The sequence below is a fragment of the Cannabis sativa genome, chromosome 3 (genome assembly GCF_029168945.1).
Source record: "Cannabis sativa cultivar Pink pepper isolate KNU-18-1 chromosome 3, ASM2916894v1, whole genome shotgun sequence".
NCBI lineage: Eukaryota > Viridiplantae > Streptophyta > Magnoliopsida > Rosales > Cannabaceae > Cannabis > Cannabis sativa.
The window spans coordinates 36,056,039-36,075,177 of record NC_083603.1 but is presented as its reverse complement, the minus strand read 5'-3'; the positions used below and the strand labels follow the sequence as shown (position 1 = coordinate 36,075,177).

The 19,139-nt window shown below is 39.8% G+C and overlaps 2 protein-coding genes across 2 annotated transcripts; both read right to left on the bottom strand.

The window, feature by feature from the left end:
- Positions 1-4,516: 4,516 nt before the first annotated feature.
- Positions 4,517-5,366, bottom strand: LOC133036042 (uncharacterized). Its single transcript, XM_061112513.1, has 2 exons — positions 5,257-5,366; positions 4,517-5,042 (listed from the first exon to the last, which is right to left on the bottom strand). The coding sequence occupies exons 1-2, from the start codon at positions 5,364-5,366 to the stop codon at positions 4,517-4,519; spliced, it is 636 nt and encodes a 211-aa protein (XP_060968496.1).
- Positions 5,367-9,999: 4,633 nt separating this feature from the next.
- LOC133036041 (uncharacterized) lies at positions 10,000-11,345 on the bottom strand. The gene is made up of 3 exons (XM_061112512.1): positions 11,249-11,345; positions 10,672-11,036; positions 10,000-10,518 (listed from the first exon to the last, which is right to left on the bottom strand). The coding sequence occupies exons 1-3, from the start codon at positions 11,343-11,345 to the stop codon at positions 10,000-10,002; spliced, it is 981 nt and encodes a 326-aa protein (XP_060968495.1).
- Positions 11,346-19,139: the final 7,794 nt, after the last annotated feature.

The window sequence follows — 19,139 nt, the reverse complement described above, 5'->3', positions numbered from 1 at the left end:
CCTTCCAATGGAACGACTGCCCAACTCCCCCATTACGCAAATAATTCGAGCTCAAATGGTAAACGTTCTAACAACAACAACAGACAAGGGAATGGGAAGAAGGGAAAGTTTGCCAGCAAAACCGAGGAGGATCCCTGGGAGAATCAAGCAAGGAGCACTACATTTACCATCTTGACTGAGGATATAGAAAGTGTTTACATGGCCACTCAGTTGCTAGCCCCATATAAGAAGTCCTGGCCCATGAAGAAAGATGTCAACAAGAGAGACATGACAAAGTTTTATCGATTTCATGGAGACTATGGCCATGACACCAACGAATGCAACAATTTGAAGTGGGAAATTGAATTCTTGATAAGGAAAAACAACACGCATTTACAGAAGTACGTCAAGGCCGATCAAAATCAGAAGGATGATAATAACCAAGACTTGCTACCTCCACCGGTAGATGGACATTTGCAAGTCATCATTGGAGGCCCGCACATAGTTAGAGATTCGGGCAAAGCTCGGGAGAGGTATGCCCGAAAAACGGAGCACGAGCAAGAAGAAGTGATCCTGGCCGTAGAAGAAAGGAAGCCTAAAATCCAACAGACAGGAGGACCTACCATCACCTTCAACGATGAGGACGCTGCCAAAATCAGGTTTCCACACAACCAGCCGTTGGTCGTGGAGGTCCAGATAGCTAACAAAATGGTGGCCAGAACCATGATTGATAATGTAGCCTCTTCCAATATCTTGTTCAAGACTACCTATGAAAAGATGGGACTCCAGCTCAAGGATCTAACCTCATGTTTCCTGCCTGTCTATGGTTTCTCCGGCCAAGGAGTCACACCTCTAGGACAAATTCGCTTACCCCTCACTGTTAGGCAAGCTCCAACGAGCATGACTATCATGGCACAATTCCTCGTCTGAAATGTTCCTTCAGCCTTTAACGTAATGTTAGGCCGTCCAACCTTGTATGCCTTAAAGGCTGTCACATCGACATTCCACTCTTGCCTGAAGTTTCAAACAAAGAATTGGGTAGGGTTTGTTAGAGGAAACCAGCAGACTACTCGAGAATGTTATAACCTTGCAATGGCCAAGGCTAAGAAGGAAGTATCTTCCAGCCAGAGCACAGACAAGGGAAAAATATTTCCAAGTAGGGAGCTTCCCAAGATGGGGATGAAGGTGTGGATCATCGACTTGGGGACCCAAACAGTAATGTTGGACCTGTAGAAGAATTAGAAGAGATTGAGATCGATCCAGATATCCCGGCCAACAAGCTAAATGTTGGAAAGGGTTTGTTGCTCGAAGTAAAATCAGAATTAACAAAATTTCTGAGATCAAACCTAGACGTCTTTACCTGGTCACATGAGGATATGGTCGGAATTGATCCTCCTGTCATTTCGCACGTCCTAAATATTGATCCCAAATTCTGACTAGTTCAACAAAAGCGATGGCTATTAGACAAAGAGCGAGCACTAGCCTAAATGAAGAAGTACAAAAGCTGCGCAACAACAATTTCATAATTGAAGCTTTCTACCCAGCTTGGGTTGCAAATCCCGTACTAGTACCCAAGCCGAACAAGAAACAATGAGTGTGTATTGATTTCACAAACCTCAACAAAGCATGCCCCAAAGTCTGTTTTCTGCTTCCAAGAATCGATCAGCTTGTGGATGCAACAACAGGGCATGAAATATTAAGCTTCATGGATGCTTATTGAAGGTACAATCAGATCAAAATGCATCCACCAGAGCACGAACATACAAGTTTCCGAACAGATTTGGGTCTATATTGCTACAAAGTAATGTCTTTTGGTCTAGAAAATGCTGGAGCAACATACCAAAGATTGGTAAAAAAATGTTTAAAGACCAAATCCGGCAAAATATGGAAGTGTATGTGGATGACATGCTCGTCAAATCCAGAAAGGTTGGGGAGGCACATAGACGATCTGGACGAATGCACCAGATTCCTCAGGAAGTACAACATGAAACTAAAGCCCTTAAAGTGTTTCTTTGGAGTCAGCTCGAGAAAGAAGATTCAAGCCCTCCTGGATATGAAGTCGCCAACTAAAACCAAGGAAGTGCAAAGTTTGACTGGTCGGATCGCCGCACTCAGCAGATTTGTTTCAAAATCAACAGATATGTGTGTCCCATTCTTCAACATCCTTTGAGGAAACAAGCGATTCGAGTGGACAGAGGAGTGTGAAAAACTTTCCAAGAGCTAAAAGCACAACTCGCAAAACCTCCCGTACTCTCAAAACCTCTAGAAAGAGAAGAACTTTGAATATACTTAGCTATCACAGAGCAAGTTGTGAGTGTCGTGCTGATCAGAGAAGAAAACAACATACAACACACGGTCTATGAAATAAGTAAAAGACTCATTGAGGCCAAAGATCGGTATCCATTGATAGAAAAACTCGCATACTGCCTTATTCTAGCAACAAGAAAGTTAAGGCCCTATTTTCAAGCTCATCTTGTTCGGGTTGACACTGACCAAAAATTATGCCAAATATTGCAAAACCCAGACGCCTCTGGACGACTACTCAAGTGGGCGGTGGAGTTCGGTCAATACGAAATTTCTTTCCAACCCCGAACAACAAGCAAAGGCCAAGCCTTAGCAGACTTTATGGTAGAATGCACAGGCAAAGTGGAAAGCATACCAGAAAGCAACCCCGAGCCGGTACAAATACCTCAGCCATGTAACAATGAAGACAACCCGACGTGGAAACTACACGTGGACGGGTCAGCTACAGATCAATTATTTAGTGCAGGAATTGCCCTTGTCACACTTGGGGCCAACACCTGCATGCTGCAGTCAAGTTTGGATTCAAGGCATCTAATAACAAAGCCGAGTATGAAGCTCTAATCGCTCGCCTAAAGTTAGCCCGAGAGATGAAAGCCGAACACATTGAAGTCTGTAGTGATTCACAACTGGTGGTAAATCATGTATTCGAAGAATACGAGGCTCGGGGAGAAAGGATGATAGCATATTTGAGTAAAATACATGACGTGCTTGCACAATTCAAAAGCTTCGGTCTCAGAAAAATTCCAAGGGAAGAAAACACAATTGCAGACGCTTTGGCTCGATTGGCAAGCAATAATGTAAGTGATAAGGCGAACTTGGTTCCTATCTAGTTCCTCAAAGAGCCTAGCATCACTGTTATGAAAGAGATCAAAATGATTCATACTTCCCCAAACTGGATGACACCGATAGCCGCCTACCTCAACACTGGGGAACTCCCAGATAATCGAAATGAAGCTCAAAAGATGAGAAGGAAGGTTGCACGTTATATCATAGTAGAGGGAATTATGTATAGAAAAGGATTCTCTATGCCATTGCTCAGATGTGTTACTCAAGAAGAAGCTGCACGACTCATATCTGAGGTGCACAACGGATTATGTGGAAATCATGCTGTCGAGCAGAGTTTATCAAAGAAAATTCTAAGGCAAGGTTTTTTCTGGCCAACGATGATTGAAGATTCAAAGGCCTGTGTTAAGAAATGTGACGAATGCCAGAGATTTTCAAAGATACCTCGAGCTCCACCCAACGAGTTAACTCAGATGCAATGTCCTTGGCCGTTTGCCATTTGGGGAATTGACTTGATCAGACAGTTACCCAAAGGCAAAGGAGGAGTGCAGTATGCAGTGGTAGCAGTTGATCACTTCACTAAGTGGACGGAGGCCGAACCACTCGCAACTATTACATCAAAGAAAGTTCAAGATATTATTGTGAAGAACATAATCTTCCAGTTTGGATTGCCGTACAAAATAGTTTTGGATAATGGCAAGCAGTTTGACAGCTAATCCTTCACTAATTTTTGTGCGAACCATGGCATCATCAAAAGCTTCTCCGCAATGGCACATCCTTAAGCAAATGGTCAAGTTGAAGCAGTCAACAAGACCTTGAAGGAGACACTAAAGAAAACACTCGAAGATGCCAAAGGAAACTGGCTGGAAGAACTTCCTGAAGTTCTATGGTCATATCGAACAACTGATAAAACGGCAACCGAACAGACTCCCTTTGCCATGGCGTATGGATATGAAGCTATGCTGCCCGTAGAACTCGAGCCACCATCTCACAGGAGATTGACATATAACTAAGATGCCAATCACGTACTCCTGGCTGAATCACTTGATGAAATGGAAGAGAAGTGAACCACAACAAACTTAAAGTTGATAGCCCATCAACAAAAAGTAGCTCAGTATTTCAATAAACAAGTGAAGGCTGGGAAATTCTTTGTGGGAGATATGGTCCTAAGAAGGGTATTTCTAAACACCAAAGACAGTATGGCAGGTGTACTTGGACCTAACTAGGAAGGACCATAACAGGTGGTCGAAGTCCTCGAATCCAGAGCATACAAATTAGGTAAGTATGATGAAAAAAATGAAACTTGTTCTATTACCACGATATTTTTTTTTGGATAAATCAGTGAATTGTATTGCACAAACATATTTACAGTCTAATAGCACCCATATAAGGGCCTAAAAATCTATACAAATTATTTTTTCTCAATTCATTTCTTCATTTTACAAATCAACTATAAAGCATAAAACCAATCTCTATCTATACTTTGAATTTTCTTTGGAAACACCATGTTAATTCGGGTCCTCAAGCTCCACTTGATGTCTTCTACCATTTGACATTTATTCACCTTGTTTCCATGCCAAATGACCCCATTCCTTTCTTGACAAATGCGGTAAACCACTGCTGCTATAGCAGCAGCCAGCACCAATTTCTTAAACTTTGAAACTCTTGCCGTGCCAATCCACCGAACTAGTTGTGGAAGAGACATGTTTATTGCCTTCCAATCAAGCCAATGCTTGATTTCATCCAAGCAGTAAGAAGATAAACAACAATCAAAAAATAAATGCTGCTCATTTTCCATGTTAGAATCACATAAACTGCAATGATCTTGTAACAAGATGCCATACTTTTTCAGCCTCTCTTTTGTTTTCAGTCGGTTAAGCATTGCTAGCCAAAGAATCACACTATGTTTTGGTGTGTTCAAACGTGCCCAAACCTCCTTACACCACTTCACTCTTGGCTGTGGAGCAGTAAACAAACTGTAACCGATTGCAATTGTCTATTTTCCATGCTGAAATGAATCACAGTCAGTTAAGTTGGTAAGTTGATTGTTGAATGGTTACAAGATTCTTCCAATACCAACTCGCATGGATAGAAGCATTGTAACTCCACCAATTTTGATCTTTGATGTAGACACTATGAACCCATCTAAGCCAAAGACTCTCTTCGTGGCTCGAGATAGCACACACATACTTGCTCATGGCTTCCTTGTTCCATTCTTCCAACTTTTTGATTCCTAATCCCCCTTCAGCTTTTGGTTGACACACTCTATCCCAAGCTATAGCTCCTCCACCGTGTAACATGGCTTGCCCTTTGCAAAGGAATGCTCAACATATAGATTCAATTGCCTTCAGAATTTTCTTTGCCAAAATCACTATTTGACTCCAATAGGCTTGAATGGTTATAAGAACTGAGTTGATCAATGTGATTCGCCATGCAAAGGAGAGGTTCCTAGAACTCCAGCTCCTGATGCTAGCCATCATTTTCTCTGCTAGTATTTCACATTCTTTCCCTGGTATCTTCTTTGCACAAATGGGAATACCTTGATATGTGAAAGGAAGATTCTGTCTCATGTATCCTGAAAGCTGCAAGATCTTGTTTACGCATCCTTGATCCAAGTTGCTGCAATAAATTGCAGTTTTACTTGGATTAGGATGAAGGTCAGATGTGATAGAGAAAAGTTTCAAAGCCTGTAACATATACATCACACTTTTGAGATCACCATGACAAAACAGAAGAACATCATCCGCAAAAGCCAGATGATTCAATATAAGACTAGCACATCTGTTATGAAAATAAAAATCCTCTTTCTCTACAATCTTCCCCATTAATCGAGACAGATATTCCATACCTAGGACAAACAGCAAAGGGGACATGGGGTCCCTTTGTCTAAGCCCTCTCTTTGATTCAAAGAAACCATGCAAGGCTCCATTGAGCATAAGAGAGAATTTAGGGGTAGAGATCCAGTTCATAACTATTCGGATGATGCTCTGAGGGAAATTTAAGCTTGTTAACACTTCCTCAATAAACTCCCATTCAATAGTGTCATATGCCTTTTGGAGATCAAGCTTGATCATGCAACTTTGTTTGTTCGCTTTCCTTCCATAATGTCTTACCAGATCTTGGCAAATCATAATATTATGCCCTATGAATCTTCCTTTTATAAAACCTCCTTGGGAGTGAGATATTATAACAGGAAGAATGTTACTAATTCTAGAACCCAAGAGCTTTGTTGCAATCTTATAGATAACATTGCAGCAAGCAATTGGTCTAAAATCCTTAACAGAGTTAGGACATTTACATTTAGGAACCAAGGTAATTATAGTTGAGTTGATTTCTTTAAGAATGTTACCTGATTCCAAAAATGAAAGCACAGCCGCACTGATATCCTCTCCAATATACTCCCAATTATCTTGAAAGAAGTTGCTTGAGTATCCATCAGGTCCAGGTGACTTTTTCCTAGGCATACTAAAAATAGCTTTCTTCACATCATTACTTGTGAGTTGTTGAGTAAGCATTCTGCCATTATCAACAGTGAGAATGGGGCCTCTAGTCAATATGCTTTTCTCAATTTTCGTTCTATTTTCCATTCTGGTGCCAAGTAAGCTATTATAGAATTCCAGGAAAGCATCTATTATCTTAGAAGGTTCATTGACCCTAATCCCATCCAACTTTTCAATGGATAAAATCCTATTTTGCCTCTGTCTTTGCTTTATACACGCATGAAATAGGGCTGTATTATAATCTCCACTTTGCAACCAAGCAACTTTAGGTTTCTGTTAAAGGAAGGATGCATAATCCCTTTGAGACTTAATTGACTTCTCTCTGGCATCTTTTTCTCGAGAATGCAACTGAAAATCAAAAGGATTTTGATGAATCTAGTGCTGCAGAGTATCTAAATCCAGCTTGTTTCTAGTTACAGCAGCCTGCAAATCATGAAAACCCTCCTTATTAATCTCTTTCAGCTTATGTTTGAGTTGTTTCATCATAGAGACAACTTGAAACATTTTTGTGCCAGCAATAGGTCTATCCCAAACCTCTTTCAAACCATTCTCATACTTAGGATGTGATTTCCACATCTTAAAGTATTTGAATGGCTTATTTCCACTCACTACTTCTGGATGAAGAGATAAGATCACAGGAGTATGATCAAAAAGCCCTTCGTTTAGAAAAACTACCTCTGCCCGATCATATTTGTCAATCCAAGTTTTGTTGGCAAGTACTCGATCAATCTTGTAAAAAATCCTCTCATCACCATGTTGTTTATTAGACGAAGTGAAAAAATTTCCACTAGCTTTGATGTCCTCCAACTGACATGATTTTACAAAATTCAAGAACTCATTATCGGGGTGGAATTTGACTCTATGCCCCACTCTTTCTTCCTTTGAAAGGATGTCATTGAAGTCCCTCATTAAAAACCAGTTATCAGTAGTGTTCAAGCCCATTAAATCTTTCCATAATATCATTCTCTCAACCCTATTATTGGATGCATAAACTACAGTTAAAAAATTGCCAAAACCTTCAACTGTTGACAACTTTAAATGCATAAGTTGGCTAGTGCATTTAAGGATGTCTACGGTGAACCTTCATGGGTTCCAAGCAATAGCAATCTTACCACCTCCATGCCAAGCTATATTAGAAGAAAAACACCAATTTTGAAATAATTTCAAGTACAAGGTACCAAGTTTTGGAGCCTTGACTCTAGTCTCAAGGAGCCCAAAAAAATCAACCTTTTAGGAATTAATGAATTGCTTTATTAATTGTTGTTTGTGTTGATTGTTGGCTCCTCTCACATTCCGACATAGAAGTCTATCCATTAGAGAGAGAGGGACCTCCCCCCCTCCTGTTTCAACCAAATCAATCTGCATAAATCTCCCCTATTTCAGCAGCCCCATCTTGTTCATAAAGAATCTAAAAAGCATTTTGCACGGCTGTCTCTGTTGGTTCTGTTGTTAATGAAGTCTTTCTATCAGTCTTTTTTCAGTTGCTTACAACTTTTGTAAAGCCTTCACCATCTACCTGCTGCTCTTACCTCCTATTGTCTTTCTTTATAACCCACTGTTGTACAACAGTAGTTTTCTTCTTGTAGTCTATAGAAAGATGCCCAACACCTTGACAATGCGAGCATAATACCGGTTTCTATTCATACCTAATCCCAACTGAAGTATTCCAACCAAATTCATTCTCAAACTCTACCATATTAGGCAAGGGTTGATCCATCAAAACCTCGATGAGTACTCTAGCATAGCTCAACCTTTCTCTTTCCTTTGTAACATTATCGAACATAAATTGGCTTCCTAATCTGCCCAAATATCTTGAACAATGATCGTTGGCCCCAATACTTCAATTTCAAATCTTCTAATTGAATCCAAATAGGCACACTCTTCACATCCTCTTTCTTGAAGTTCACATTAGGATCCCATTGTTTCATTATCACCGGCCTCCTATTAAAGAATATAAAGCCCCCATTCAAAAGCTAATCTCTATCTTCAATTGAGTGAAACCGAATGATTAAGACTCCATAAGAGAGCTATTGCACTCGGTCCACCTTACCCTTCCAAATCCTATGCACAAAGCCATCAAGAACATGGAGTGGAGGGCTCACCCCTAGAACATAACATACAATAGAGGGAGACCAGAAAGAGATCTCATCTTCTATGTAATATACAGTGATCTTCACCTTATCAGTAGCACCAGATTGCTTAAAAGAATTATCTAAGTTCCGAACAACTGAAGTAGATCGTAGTACAGGGGGAATTGAGTTCTTACCCTGAGCAATGGCACTGTTACATTGATCATTGGCATGGAGAAATTGGACAAAGTCAGAGCATACTTCTTCTTGCCTCTGAATCCTAGCTAGGGATGACTTAGGAGAGAGAGGTGGCTGGAAAACATCCTTCAGGGCAGGATCATTCTCCACCAGGTCTTCCTCCTCCGAGACCTCCAAAGCTTCAATTTTAGAAATTTGCTCAATCGAAATGGAGTTATTTGCATCCTTCTTTCCTTTCGATCCCTTCTTCTTCGCGAGTTTGGTTGCAGTTTTGAGTTTCCCCTGGACCTTTGATCGAGTTTTCGCCATAGCCCCAGCTGATCGCAGCTGCAAGAACGCAAATACAGAGAAAACCCTTCCCTTTAGTACCACGGTATTGGAATGGGGAATATTTAAGAAAATACTACCAATAAAGTACCAGGTCGGACGACCATCCTAAGTACTGAAAGAACATTTACTTTTACGTGAATGGCCTGCTGGACGGACTACGCTCAAAGGTTTTGACAAAAAAAAAAAAAAGTACCCAGGTCGGATGACCACTATTTAAAGTACAATTTCTAATTACTGTAGTTTGTTTTATTTCATGCTAAGCTAAAAGATCAAATTAGATCAAATAGCTCTGATGTAAGTTACTACGGTAAAAAACACATTTTTGATCAATAAATGAATATAGATGTTTATTTCAAAATTCAAATTGAGTCAAAATTACTAACATGTTGCTAATTTACCATCCAGTGCGTACAAAAGGTTTGGTCGAACCCAAAACCCCGAACAAATAAAAAGGTATACTTGGAAAAAACAAGTGACCAAGAGTCATAAGTTTGCTCGGTCACTTAGGGGCGACCTATGCCTGTACAAAGCATTTGGTAAAGATAAAACAACCACAATTGCACGATAATTATAAACAGAGAATGAAATTCATTAAAGATAACAAAAGCACGTAATATCGGGATTAAAAGCTGCCCGGTCAGCCTGTTGTCTGTAAAGATAAAAAAATAATTCCAAGTTTAAAGACCGCTTGGCCGGTGATGATGTCTTACAAAAAGGTCTTATGGTCGAATAAGATATATAAAAAAGAAGGATAAAAAGAGAAGTAGTTAAACAGCTGGTGTCGCAGGCTCTCAGTTCGGGCCTTCTAGGCTTGTAGGAGCTGGAGGATTTGTTGTCTAAGCGGAAGGAACATCAACATTTTGGCTAGAGGTAGAAGCAGTCGCCTCAGGTTTACCATAAGCCACTTTGGAAGCGCAATACTCGAGATACACATATTTGGCTTCACCCAAGTAATCAAAATTTGCTTGAGGGTTAGCCTTCGAAATATCATAAAAGAGCTCGAGACCTGGTTTCTCTAAGGCATGAACTTTCTCTTCCAGCCTCGCCACCTCAGCTGTAAGCTCTTCATCCTTAAACTTCTTCTCTTCTTCCAGCCGACAGAAGAAAGCTCGAAGGGCCGTCCTTTCATCTTGAAGGCTATTAACTTTTGCAGATAAGGTGCCGATGGTGTCTTCAAGTCGGTCAGAAGCCTTGAGATCCTTAGTCAACTCAGTTATTTTTTTCTGAGCGGCAAAAAGCTTCTTGTTGACTTCACCCAGCTCTGGTCGGAGAGCTTCGAGCTCCACCCTGGCGTCATCAGCATCCTTCTTGGCCAAGTCCACCTCCGCCCTCGTGGTGGTTGACAAAGCCACGTTCTGGGAAGCAGCAGACTTAGCTCAGGAGTATGTGTAAGCCAACTTCAGACAAGCCTACACTGAGAAAAAACTTTAAGGTCTGAACCAAATAAAGAAGAATTAAAGGAACTCCAGGGAAGACTCATTATCAGTACTGGCCAGCTGCTCACTTACCTTAGGAACCAACCAGTTCATGTAATGGGCAAGCATCTCTCTGCCTTTCTTCGCCTCTGGAAGCACCGGAAAAGGTGGACTAGGAGCCCACACTTGCTCATATCCACTCTTGGCCAGCTCGGATCCGCCATTTAATTGTTCAGGCGTGTCTGAGCTTCCTCCTCGAGAATCCTTGGACTTAGAAACTTTTGGAGTAGAAGGATCTGCAACAGTTAGCTCCTCAGAAAGGTCGATAAGCTCTCCGGCTTGTGCCTTTTCCTTAGAAAGGGTCGCCTCACCGCCCCTAGATTTCTTGGTCGGAGGGGACGAGCTTGAGCTTCTCCCAACTCTCTTCTTCAGGGCATCAAGTATCTTCTGAGACATGTCTGCACGAAACAAAAATAGCATGGTTAAAGTAAAAAAGGCATCAGAAGCATAAAGCATGATAGTCAAAAAGTTTAAAAATAAGACAAAATATCTTGCAAAGCGATTGTCAGAACAAGACTCGACAGTCTACCATCACCTTATAAGTCTCTTGCCTCTGTCAGGACGGCCTTCCCTTTTCCCAGCACGGGAAAATATGGCCAAGTAGGTGAACTGGGCTCCCTAATGCGAATTGCATGTTCAACGGGCCTGGATTGAGCTGGAAGTTTCTTCCTCCTCTTGAGCGGAGTCACCTGCTCTTCCTCAGCCATCTTCAGGATTGAAGGGCTCATGAGCATACTATTTGGCCCTTGCACCTCCCTTCAACTTAGCCTCACGCTTCAGTTCAATCAGCTCATTCTCCTTATGAGCTCCATTAGCTCGTTCAACACCAGATTTCCACTTCCTCCCCTTGAATGGCTTAGGAATGAAATCCTTTGGATAGAGCCCGTACTTCACAAAGTTGTCCTTGGAGGTCAACTGAATGATATTTCGGTCATCCCCCGACAGCTGAGCAAGCTCTTGAGCTCCATCTCTAAAAGAAAGAGTGAAGGGAGGGCGGTGATATGTGGGGATCTATTGGAACCGAGTACGGGTGGTGCCCATGCCATCCACCATGAAGTACTCATCAACCAAACGCCCAATTTTGCTGATGGCCTTATCCCCGGTGCCCATCAACCAATTGAAGTTCGGTTGAGAGAAATATAAGTACCTTGACCTGCCTTGCTTAGGGGTGGACATAAAATCAAAAAACGAGCTAACTTCGTGAGGAGAAGGCATATCCCACTTCTGGGAGGCATAAAGAACGAAGAGGGCAGACAAATATTTAATGCCCTTGGGAGTACATTGGGTCGGGTAGAGGCGGAAGAAGTTTGCCACATTCCTAAAGTACGGGTGTAAAGGCAACAATGCCCCTTGCTGGGCATGAGCACCCGACCAGGCGCACATTCCCTTTTCAGGGTTTGTGGCTCACCTATTGTGGGCGGGAATGTAACAGTCTAATTCGCCCAGGTAGCCATCCTGGTCGAGATCCTGCAGGCGTGCCTCAGTAACCTTGGTTGGAGGGCTCACCCACTTGGCACCCAAGGTACCTTGCCTTCTATGACGAATTGCGGCAGTAAGTTCCTCACTGGCGTAGTCCACGCCCTCAGCATCAACTGGCTCGCCAACCTCATTGTATCCCCCATAGTTTTGGGGTGCAACCTCCTCCTCTTCCTCTGCATTGGAAGGACTGCTAGGACGGGCATCATCCTGCTCTTCAATCTCCTGGACCTCGGCGTCCCCTTCACGATCCTCCTCTTCTTGGATGGCTGCATCTTGTTCGGCGCTGGGTAGGGTGGCATGCCGAGCCACTTCAGGGTCGAATGCGTTGACCCTACGCATTGTCTTTTGGTAGGAGCCATCATTCTATGGCTGGTCAAAAGATTTAAGGAAGAATTTCTGTCACTCGAAGAAGTTGGACTAGAACAAAGACAAGGATGATCCTCGTGCAAGAGTTGAAGTAATTCCTTGTCAATTTGGTGTTCGCTTCCCGAAAAGTCACATGGGTGCATCTACAAAAGACAACACACAAGATGAGTGTTTGTTTGGAATATCGAACGTTAAAACAAGAAAATATGCTGACTAGGAGGACTCAACAGATTGAAGAATAAGAATATTCAACGAAAAGTCAAAACTCAGGAAGCTTGAAATTTTCAGGAGTTAAGGCAAAAAAATCTCATGAAGCCTAGAATGAGCAAGATGAAAGATAGGCATTATCCAGTTTAAAAGATAAGCATTACGGACGATGAAATCGCATGAACCGTGACAAAGGAAAATCACAGAGTTTCTAAACTTTGGGTTTCCTACATATCTTCTACAGCAAAATCGAAAGTGCATTCAGAAAGTAAATGTGCAAAGTAAACATAAAGAAAATCGAGAACTTACTCAAGGAATCAAGCGTCTGGGTTCAAGTTGCGCCAAGCCAAACCAGCAGTTTTGATGAAAGCACTTCAGCAAGCTTGAAGCCAAAAACCTCTGTTTTCGCTCTGAGCTTACTTAGCAAAGATCGGTGAAAATGAGTTTCTGGACAAATCCTCATTGGTATTTATAGGCAAATAATGAAAAAGGGGTAATCATTTCAAAAGAACCTCAGATGCCTCTGTTCCCCCCTAAAAGCGAATATGGGAAATCAAAAGTAATCAAGTGTAGCCGTAAACCAAGTTGAGAGAAAATCAAATTTCGAAATATTAATTGTCGGAGAATTTATTAATCGAAAACCGAAGGGATGCCCAGTCAGCCTCACATCGAGTCGCGAAAGGCGCGCTTGACACGTGTCACCCATCCAAATGCAAAAGCAACTCGGATGAAGTCTACACACAACTTCAGAAGTCCCGTACAGACTTAGGGGGAAATATTATCCCAATTTTTGGCACTCTGACGTGGCATCAGATGATGGTGACATGTGGAATCAACTCCGAGTATCTGCCCGCAAGATATAGTCCGAACAGGATACCTCATATGCATGCTTGAGGTAGGGTAATCAGCAATCCGCACAGAGCGACCAACACTTAGCGAATTTAGCTTTCGCACCGTGAGTCATCAAGGAAATCATTATAACTTGGGGATCAGATTGCAGAGATATGGCAAGCTGTCTAAATCCCACGATCAGTGTATTCTGTATTTATTATGCAATCTTTCTGCTTATATCCATTGTAATGAGAAAAGAAATACTTTCTCTCCAAGCTCATAGCGCTATAAATAGTGATGCATGTTCATTGGGCAAAGGGTCAAAAGATTTTACTTAAGAGATATTATCTAAGAATTCATATTCAGAGATATTGTTGTAAGATCTATAAGAAAAGGAACCTTTCTCCTTATTCTTGCGTTAATACGAATAACGAGAATTAGGCTATTACCGAACTGCTCGGGGCTGAACCTCTATAAAATTCATGTGTCTTTATATTGCTTTATTATCTTTCAATCGTTGTAAACTACTTGTCGCTTAATAAATTAGATTCACTATCGTTGGCTAAAACCAAGGTCAACAAGCGACTTAATAGGCCCTCCTTATTAGTATGATGGCCTACCTTGTGCGATCATCGATGGCTGCTTGTTGAGCCTTCAAAGTTTCCATCTCCCTCTTTCTCCACTCTATAAACTATCATCTCTGTACGTCAAATGTGATGTTTATAGCTATACGGAGATCCTTCTGATCATGATGCAAAGCGTTATAATGGCCTTGCATTAGTCCAAGGGCTGTTCGAAGCTTTTGGATCTCTGTATCATCCCCCACCGTCCTCTGAGCATTAGTAATTGATAGGATTTCAGTGTTAGGAGTGGATTGGTTAGCTACAGAACATGTATTCCCAATCACTTGCACACCCTGAAGTGATCCCAGCCAGAGGGGAAGTCACACCATGGCCCATAGTAGGTCGCTATGTATTGGCCTGTTCGTGGTTTCTCCCCGGTGGTCCTCACGTATTCCCAGAGGTTTGTATGGTAGGAACTATCACCATTGGGTTGCTTTATCAACCAGACCTCTGCGAGTTTGCATCACCATCCTGCATGCTTGTTAAACTTATGACAAACAACAAACTTGGGTTTTTCCTCTCAATGAAAGCACCAAAATGTTGACCTGATAGCGAGTCAATTATTAAGTGATTAATAATATAATTCAAATAAAGCAAAAACCAATAAGTAATAAAGAACACCAGATTTTAAAGAGGTTCGGTCCCGTAAGTGTGGCAATAGCCTACTCCCCTTAGATTGTATTAACTTGACACAAAGAAGAAATTATTTTTCTCTCTCATAGCTCTTACAATGAAATCTCTGAGTAATTCTCTTAGATTTCTCTATGAAGCAATTCTTTCAATCCCTTTCGCAATGAGGCTAAGTTACTATTTATAGGGACTTAATGCATGAGGGAATGTTTCCCTTTCGCTTACAATGTATAAAATAGGAAAGAATATTCATTACATAATTATGATACACAAAATAGGAAATTGGAATAGGTTGCCATATTCCTCTAACTTAATCCAACAATTGTAGGGACTGTCTGTTTCAAATATTTTACCAGGATCTAGATTTACTACCATGTATGTTTCATTAACATCCTAATATGAATTCTAAAACAATGAAATAAACACATATAAAGTTTAGGAAACCTTACATTGGGTGCAGCAGAATATAATGACTCCTTTCGTTCAGATCTCTAGCCCTTGATTCCTTTCTGTAGCAGAGCATTATCAAGATCTAAACCTGGATCTCTTTCTCTCCTTACTTTGATGCTGATTCTCCTTCTTGCATATTTGATTCTTCACAATCTTCCACACTATGATTGAGATACCACTTGATGTATGTGGGCACTCACTCTTTCACTCAAGGTTCGAAAATTTAGAGAAGAAAAGAGAAGAAGAGTGTGGCGGCTATGGCATAGAATAGGAGGCTCAACTTTCATCTGACAAAGTTAAGTGTGAATGTGAGTAATCACTATCTATTTATAGGTAACCACCTAGGTTTAGGTTAGAATTATTTGGCAATAAAATAATGAAAAAATAAATGATAAAATCCTACACTAGTGGCCGGCCTGGGCTTTGGATATTGGGCCTCACTTATGCAATTTTGCTGTTTTATCATTTTTGCATCCTATTTTCTCAAAAACGCTAATTTTTAAATTCAACCATTTAAATGCCAATTCCAATTATTTAATAACTAAAAATTAATTATTAAATAATATTATCATTTAATATATTTATTAATTAGACATATAAAGTCTCTTAATTAACAAATAAAACCTAGAATCTCTTTTGTTCACAATTTTGCCCTTGCTTAGTGAAAATTCATAAACTAGACATAGTATAACTTTAGAATTATAATTGATTAATTAAAATTAATTAACTGAGTCTTACAAGCAGTATGGTCTCAACTAGTATGGGGACCATGGGCCTATATAACCGAGCTTCCAATAAGCCGAACCAAATTTACCAAGTAAATTCCCTAACTTATTAATTCCTTATTAAATCCACTCTTAGAACTTGGCATTGAACTCTCAGTCATATAGAACACTCTATATGTTCCACGATATAGATACGCGATTAATTATCCATTGTATAGGGACTAAATTACAGTTACAGCCTTCAATGTATTTTATCCTTAAAACACTTAGCTCCGTATAAATGATATTTCAGCGAAGTGAAATGAGATCTCAACCATTTATCTCTATTTAGCCAAGCTCGAAGGATATCATCGTTTCACTTCTAAATTGCTATATAAGTTATAGATTCCATATTTATGTTAGCGCTCCCACTCAATTATACTATCATGTTCCCAAAATGTACGTATCACCCTGACCCAGAAGTAGGCTTAACTAACAAATCAAAGAACATGTATAATACTCTTGAGATCGAACCTAACCATATCAGGATTAAGATCATTTGATCTAGAATCAACAGGTGATATTGAATTGAATAGATATTACGGTAAATTTTAACATATCTAATCAAAGTTTAATATCGTTCCCTTCCGATGTATACTCCATACATCCGATACTTGTAAACGTTGCCAATGCCCTGGAAAGGACATAACACTTATCCAAGGTGTAAGAATACCTATCGTTCATTATCATGCCAGTCTAAATCCAGTGAACTAACAAATCAGGGAATAAACTTTCGAACATATAAGTAAGATTATATTCCACTGTGCTGACAACACTATAATCATTAACAAATTCATATGTTCTGGACTTAAATATAATTTATACATTATATATATATAATCATGAAATAAATCATGTGAACCATGAAACATAAAATGTTATTTCTGATCTTTATTAGTAAATCTGATTATATTGAAATAGGTTTTATTTAGGGCACAGAACCCAACAAACTCCCACTTGCACTAATATAAAACAAAAAGTGCATTTCAAATAATCTCAACATCTTGATATACAAATCAAGTGTAGTAGTAGTATACTCCTCATAATAGGATCTGACAGGCTGTATTAAACCCAACCTTTTCTCCACCATTACATTTCCTTAGTCACAAAACTTTGATATTGTGAAATTCCTCTCTATGTGTGCACTCTCTTGGGATACTGGATTCTATACTTTCGGCAACTACTTTATGGCTAATCAGGAAGTAACACTAGTAGTTAAGAAATGTTAGAACGTTGCCAAAAATTTATAGAACTTTCCTTAGACTGAATAAGTACCTTTCCTGCAACTTTAACATTCAGTCTCTCTCTGGTAGACTTAGAGACTTTAGATAGGTTTTAACACTTCTCTAAAATCACTACTCCACCGCCAGAGTAATCACCATCTCATCAGCAGACTTTCTAGCACTAAGGCAAGTCTAGAAATCTGATGTGGTGTAGTCTAAGAGTTTTAAACACACCCTTATCGACTAACATATAGTTCCTCTTCTTAATCTTAAGATTTACTTGATTGTCTTCCAATGTTCCTTTGCTAGATTAATCTGATACCTACTCATTACTCCCACTCAACAACAGGTGTCTGGTCTAAGGCATACTAAAGCATATCCGAGACCTCTAACTGTTGATTGAAAGAATTCTTTCATGGCTTTATCTTTTCTGGAATAGTTGAGACTTTTCCTTAGATAAATAAAATCTATGTCTAGAAGTCGAGAAGCTTCCATAGATTGCCATTAGAAAAGAAAATGCTTCAGCATCTTACTAAAGTAAGCTGCTTGCACTAGAGTAAGTAATTAACCAGGTATACTGTAAGCCATAGGTTTAGATAAACTCAAACCTATAATACTAGGAACAGGAAATTTTGTTAAGTCCATCAAATAGACTTACACACGAAAATTTCCTTTCATGTCCTTGTAGTAGAAAACTTTAGGTTACTCCATGTGAATGGATTAAACCATAGTTCTCTTGGCTTTTCTTCTTAGTTTCTTATTTTGACAATCCATTACTTGTTTAAACTCACAATGGGTTTTAATCACTAGTGTCTTCCAAGTCATAAGAAGGTGAGTTCCTAGAAACCCTGCCACTACGACAAGGTACCGTGAATTATGTCTAAGAAAACTAAATGGTATTGACCTCTTCGGTTGTGTCAAGACAACAGAGGCAGTGGGATCATCATATGTAGAATAAGATGATAGAACACTTTTGGAATCAAGAAAAAAATATCTCCTTTATCTGCTACTTTATTTTTCAGACTTAGTCATTTTCTTAGAGAAGTAGTATTTGTTTAAACAAACACTTTCTTAACTAATGACTATGGGATGGTCCACCCCTAATGACTTGGAATAGCTAACAAACATGCAAACCATGGTTAACAGTTCTAGCTTTTCTTTAGAGTTCGATTAGGTCATCCATGAATCTAGTAATGGTTTACACTAACTACACAACCATTCCATCATTCTGAAATTTTCCTTTCACTAGGGTATTACCTTAGAAGGACTTAGGCAATGACTAGTAACTAATCATCAATATGCAAATCGAATTTCTAGGGAGGTAAGTTTGGAGATAATTCAAAAATTAACTTAATGATCTTTGAACTGCATATCTACTAACTATTTCTCCACCACTATCAGTTCGCAAGATCTTTAACCACTTACCTAAATGGTTTTTCACCATTACTAGAAATTCATTAATATTTTCAAACATTTCAAATTTCTATGTTTAAGGTAAAATCTAGAGTGATCGTTTTTAAGAATATAACAAAAAACTCATATCCACCCCTGAATGTACATCCATCTGCAAATGAGATGATTATACTTTCAGTGGATATAGGCATATGACTCTTTGCAGAGAATGATTTTGTCAAAAACACTATGAACAAGATACAAATGCCATAGATTTACAAAATATGTGGTTGTGGTCTTTCGATGACTTAGGTTTAGTTACATCAAAAAGTTCTTAGAATAGTGCAAGTGGTCCTATAAAACTTGGGCTTGTCGCAAATTATCTTTGTTGGGACATAATGGTGGGCCTTATATGCTAACCTGGATTCGACGTGTCCCATGCCGAGAACATGGATAACATTTACCCCCAAGCTTCTAGAATGATACATATGGTGGAATCTTGCCCCATTCCATTACTGTGGACATGTGGAGGATTA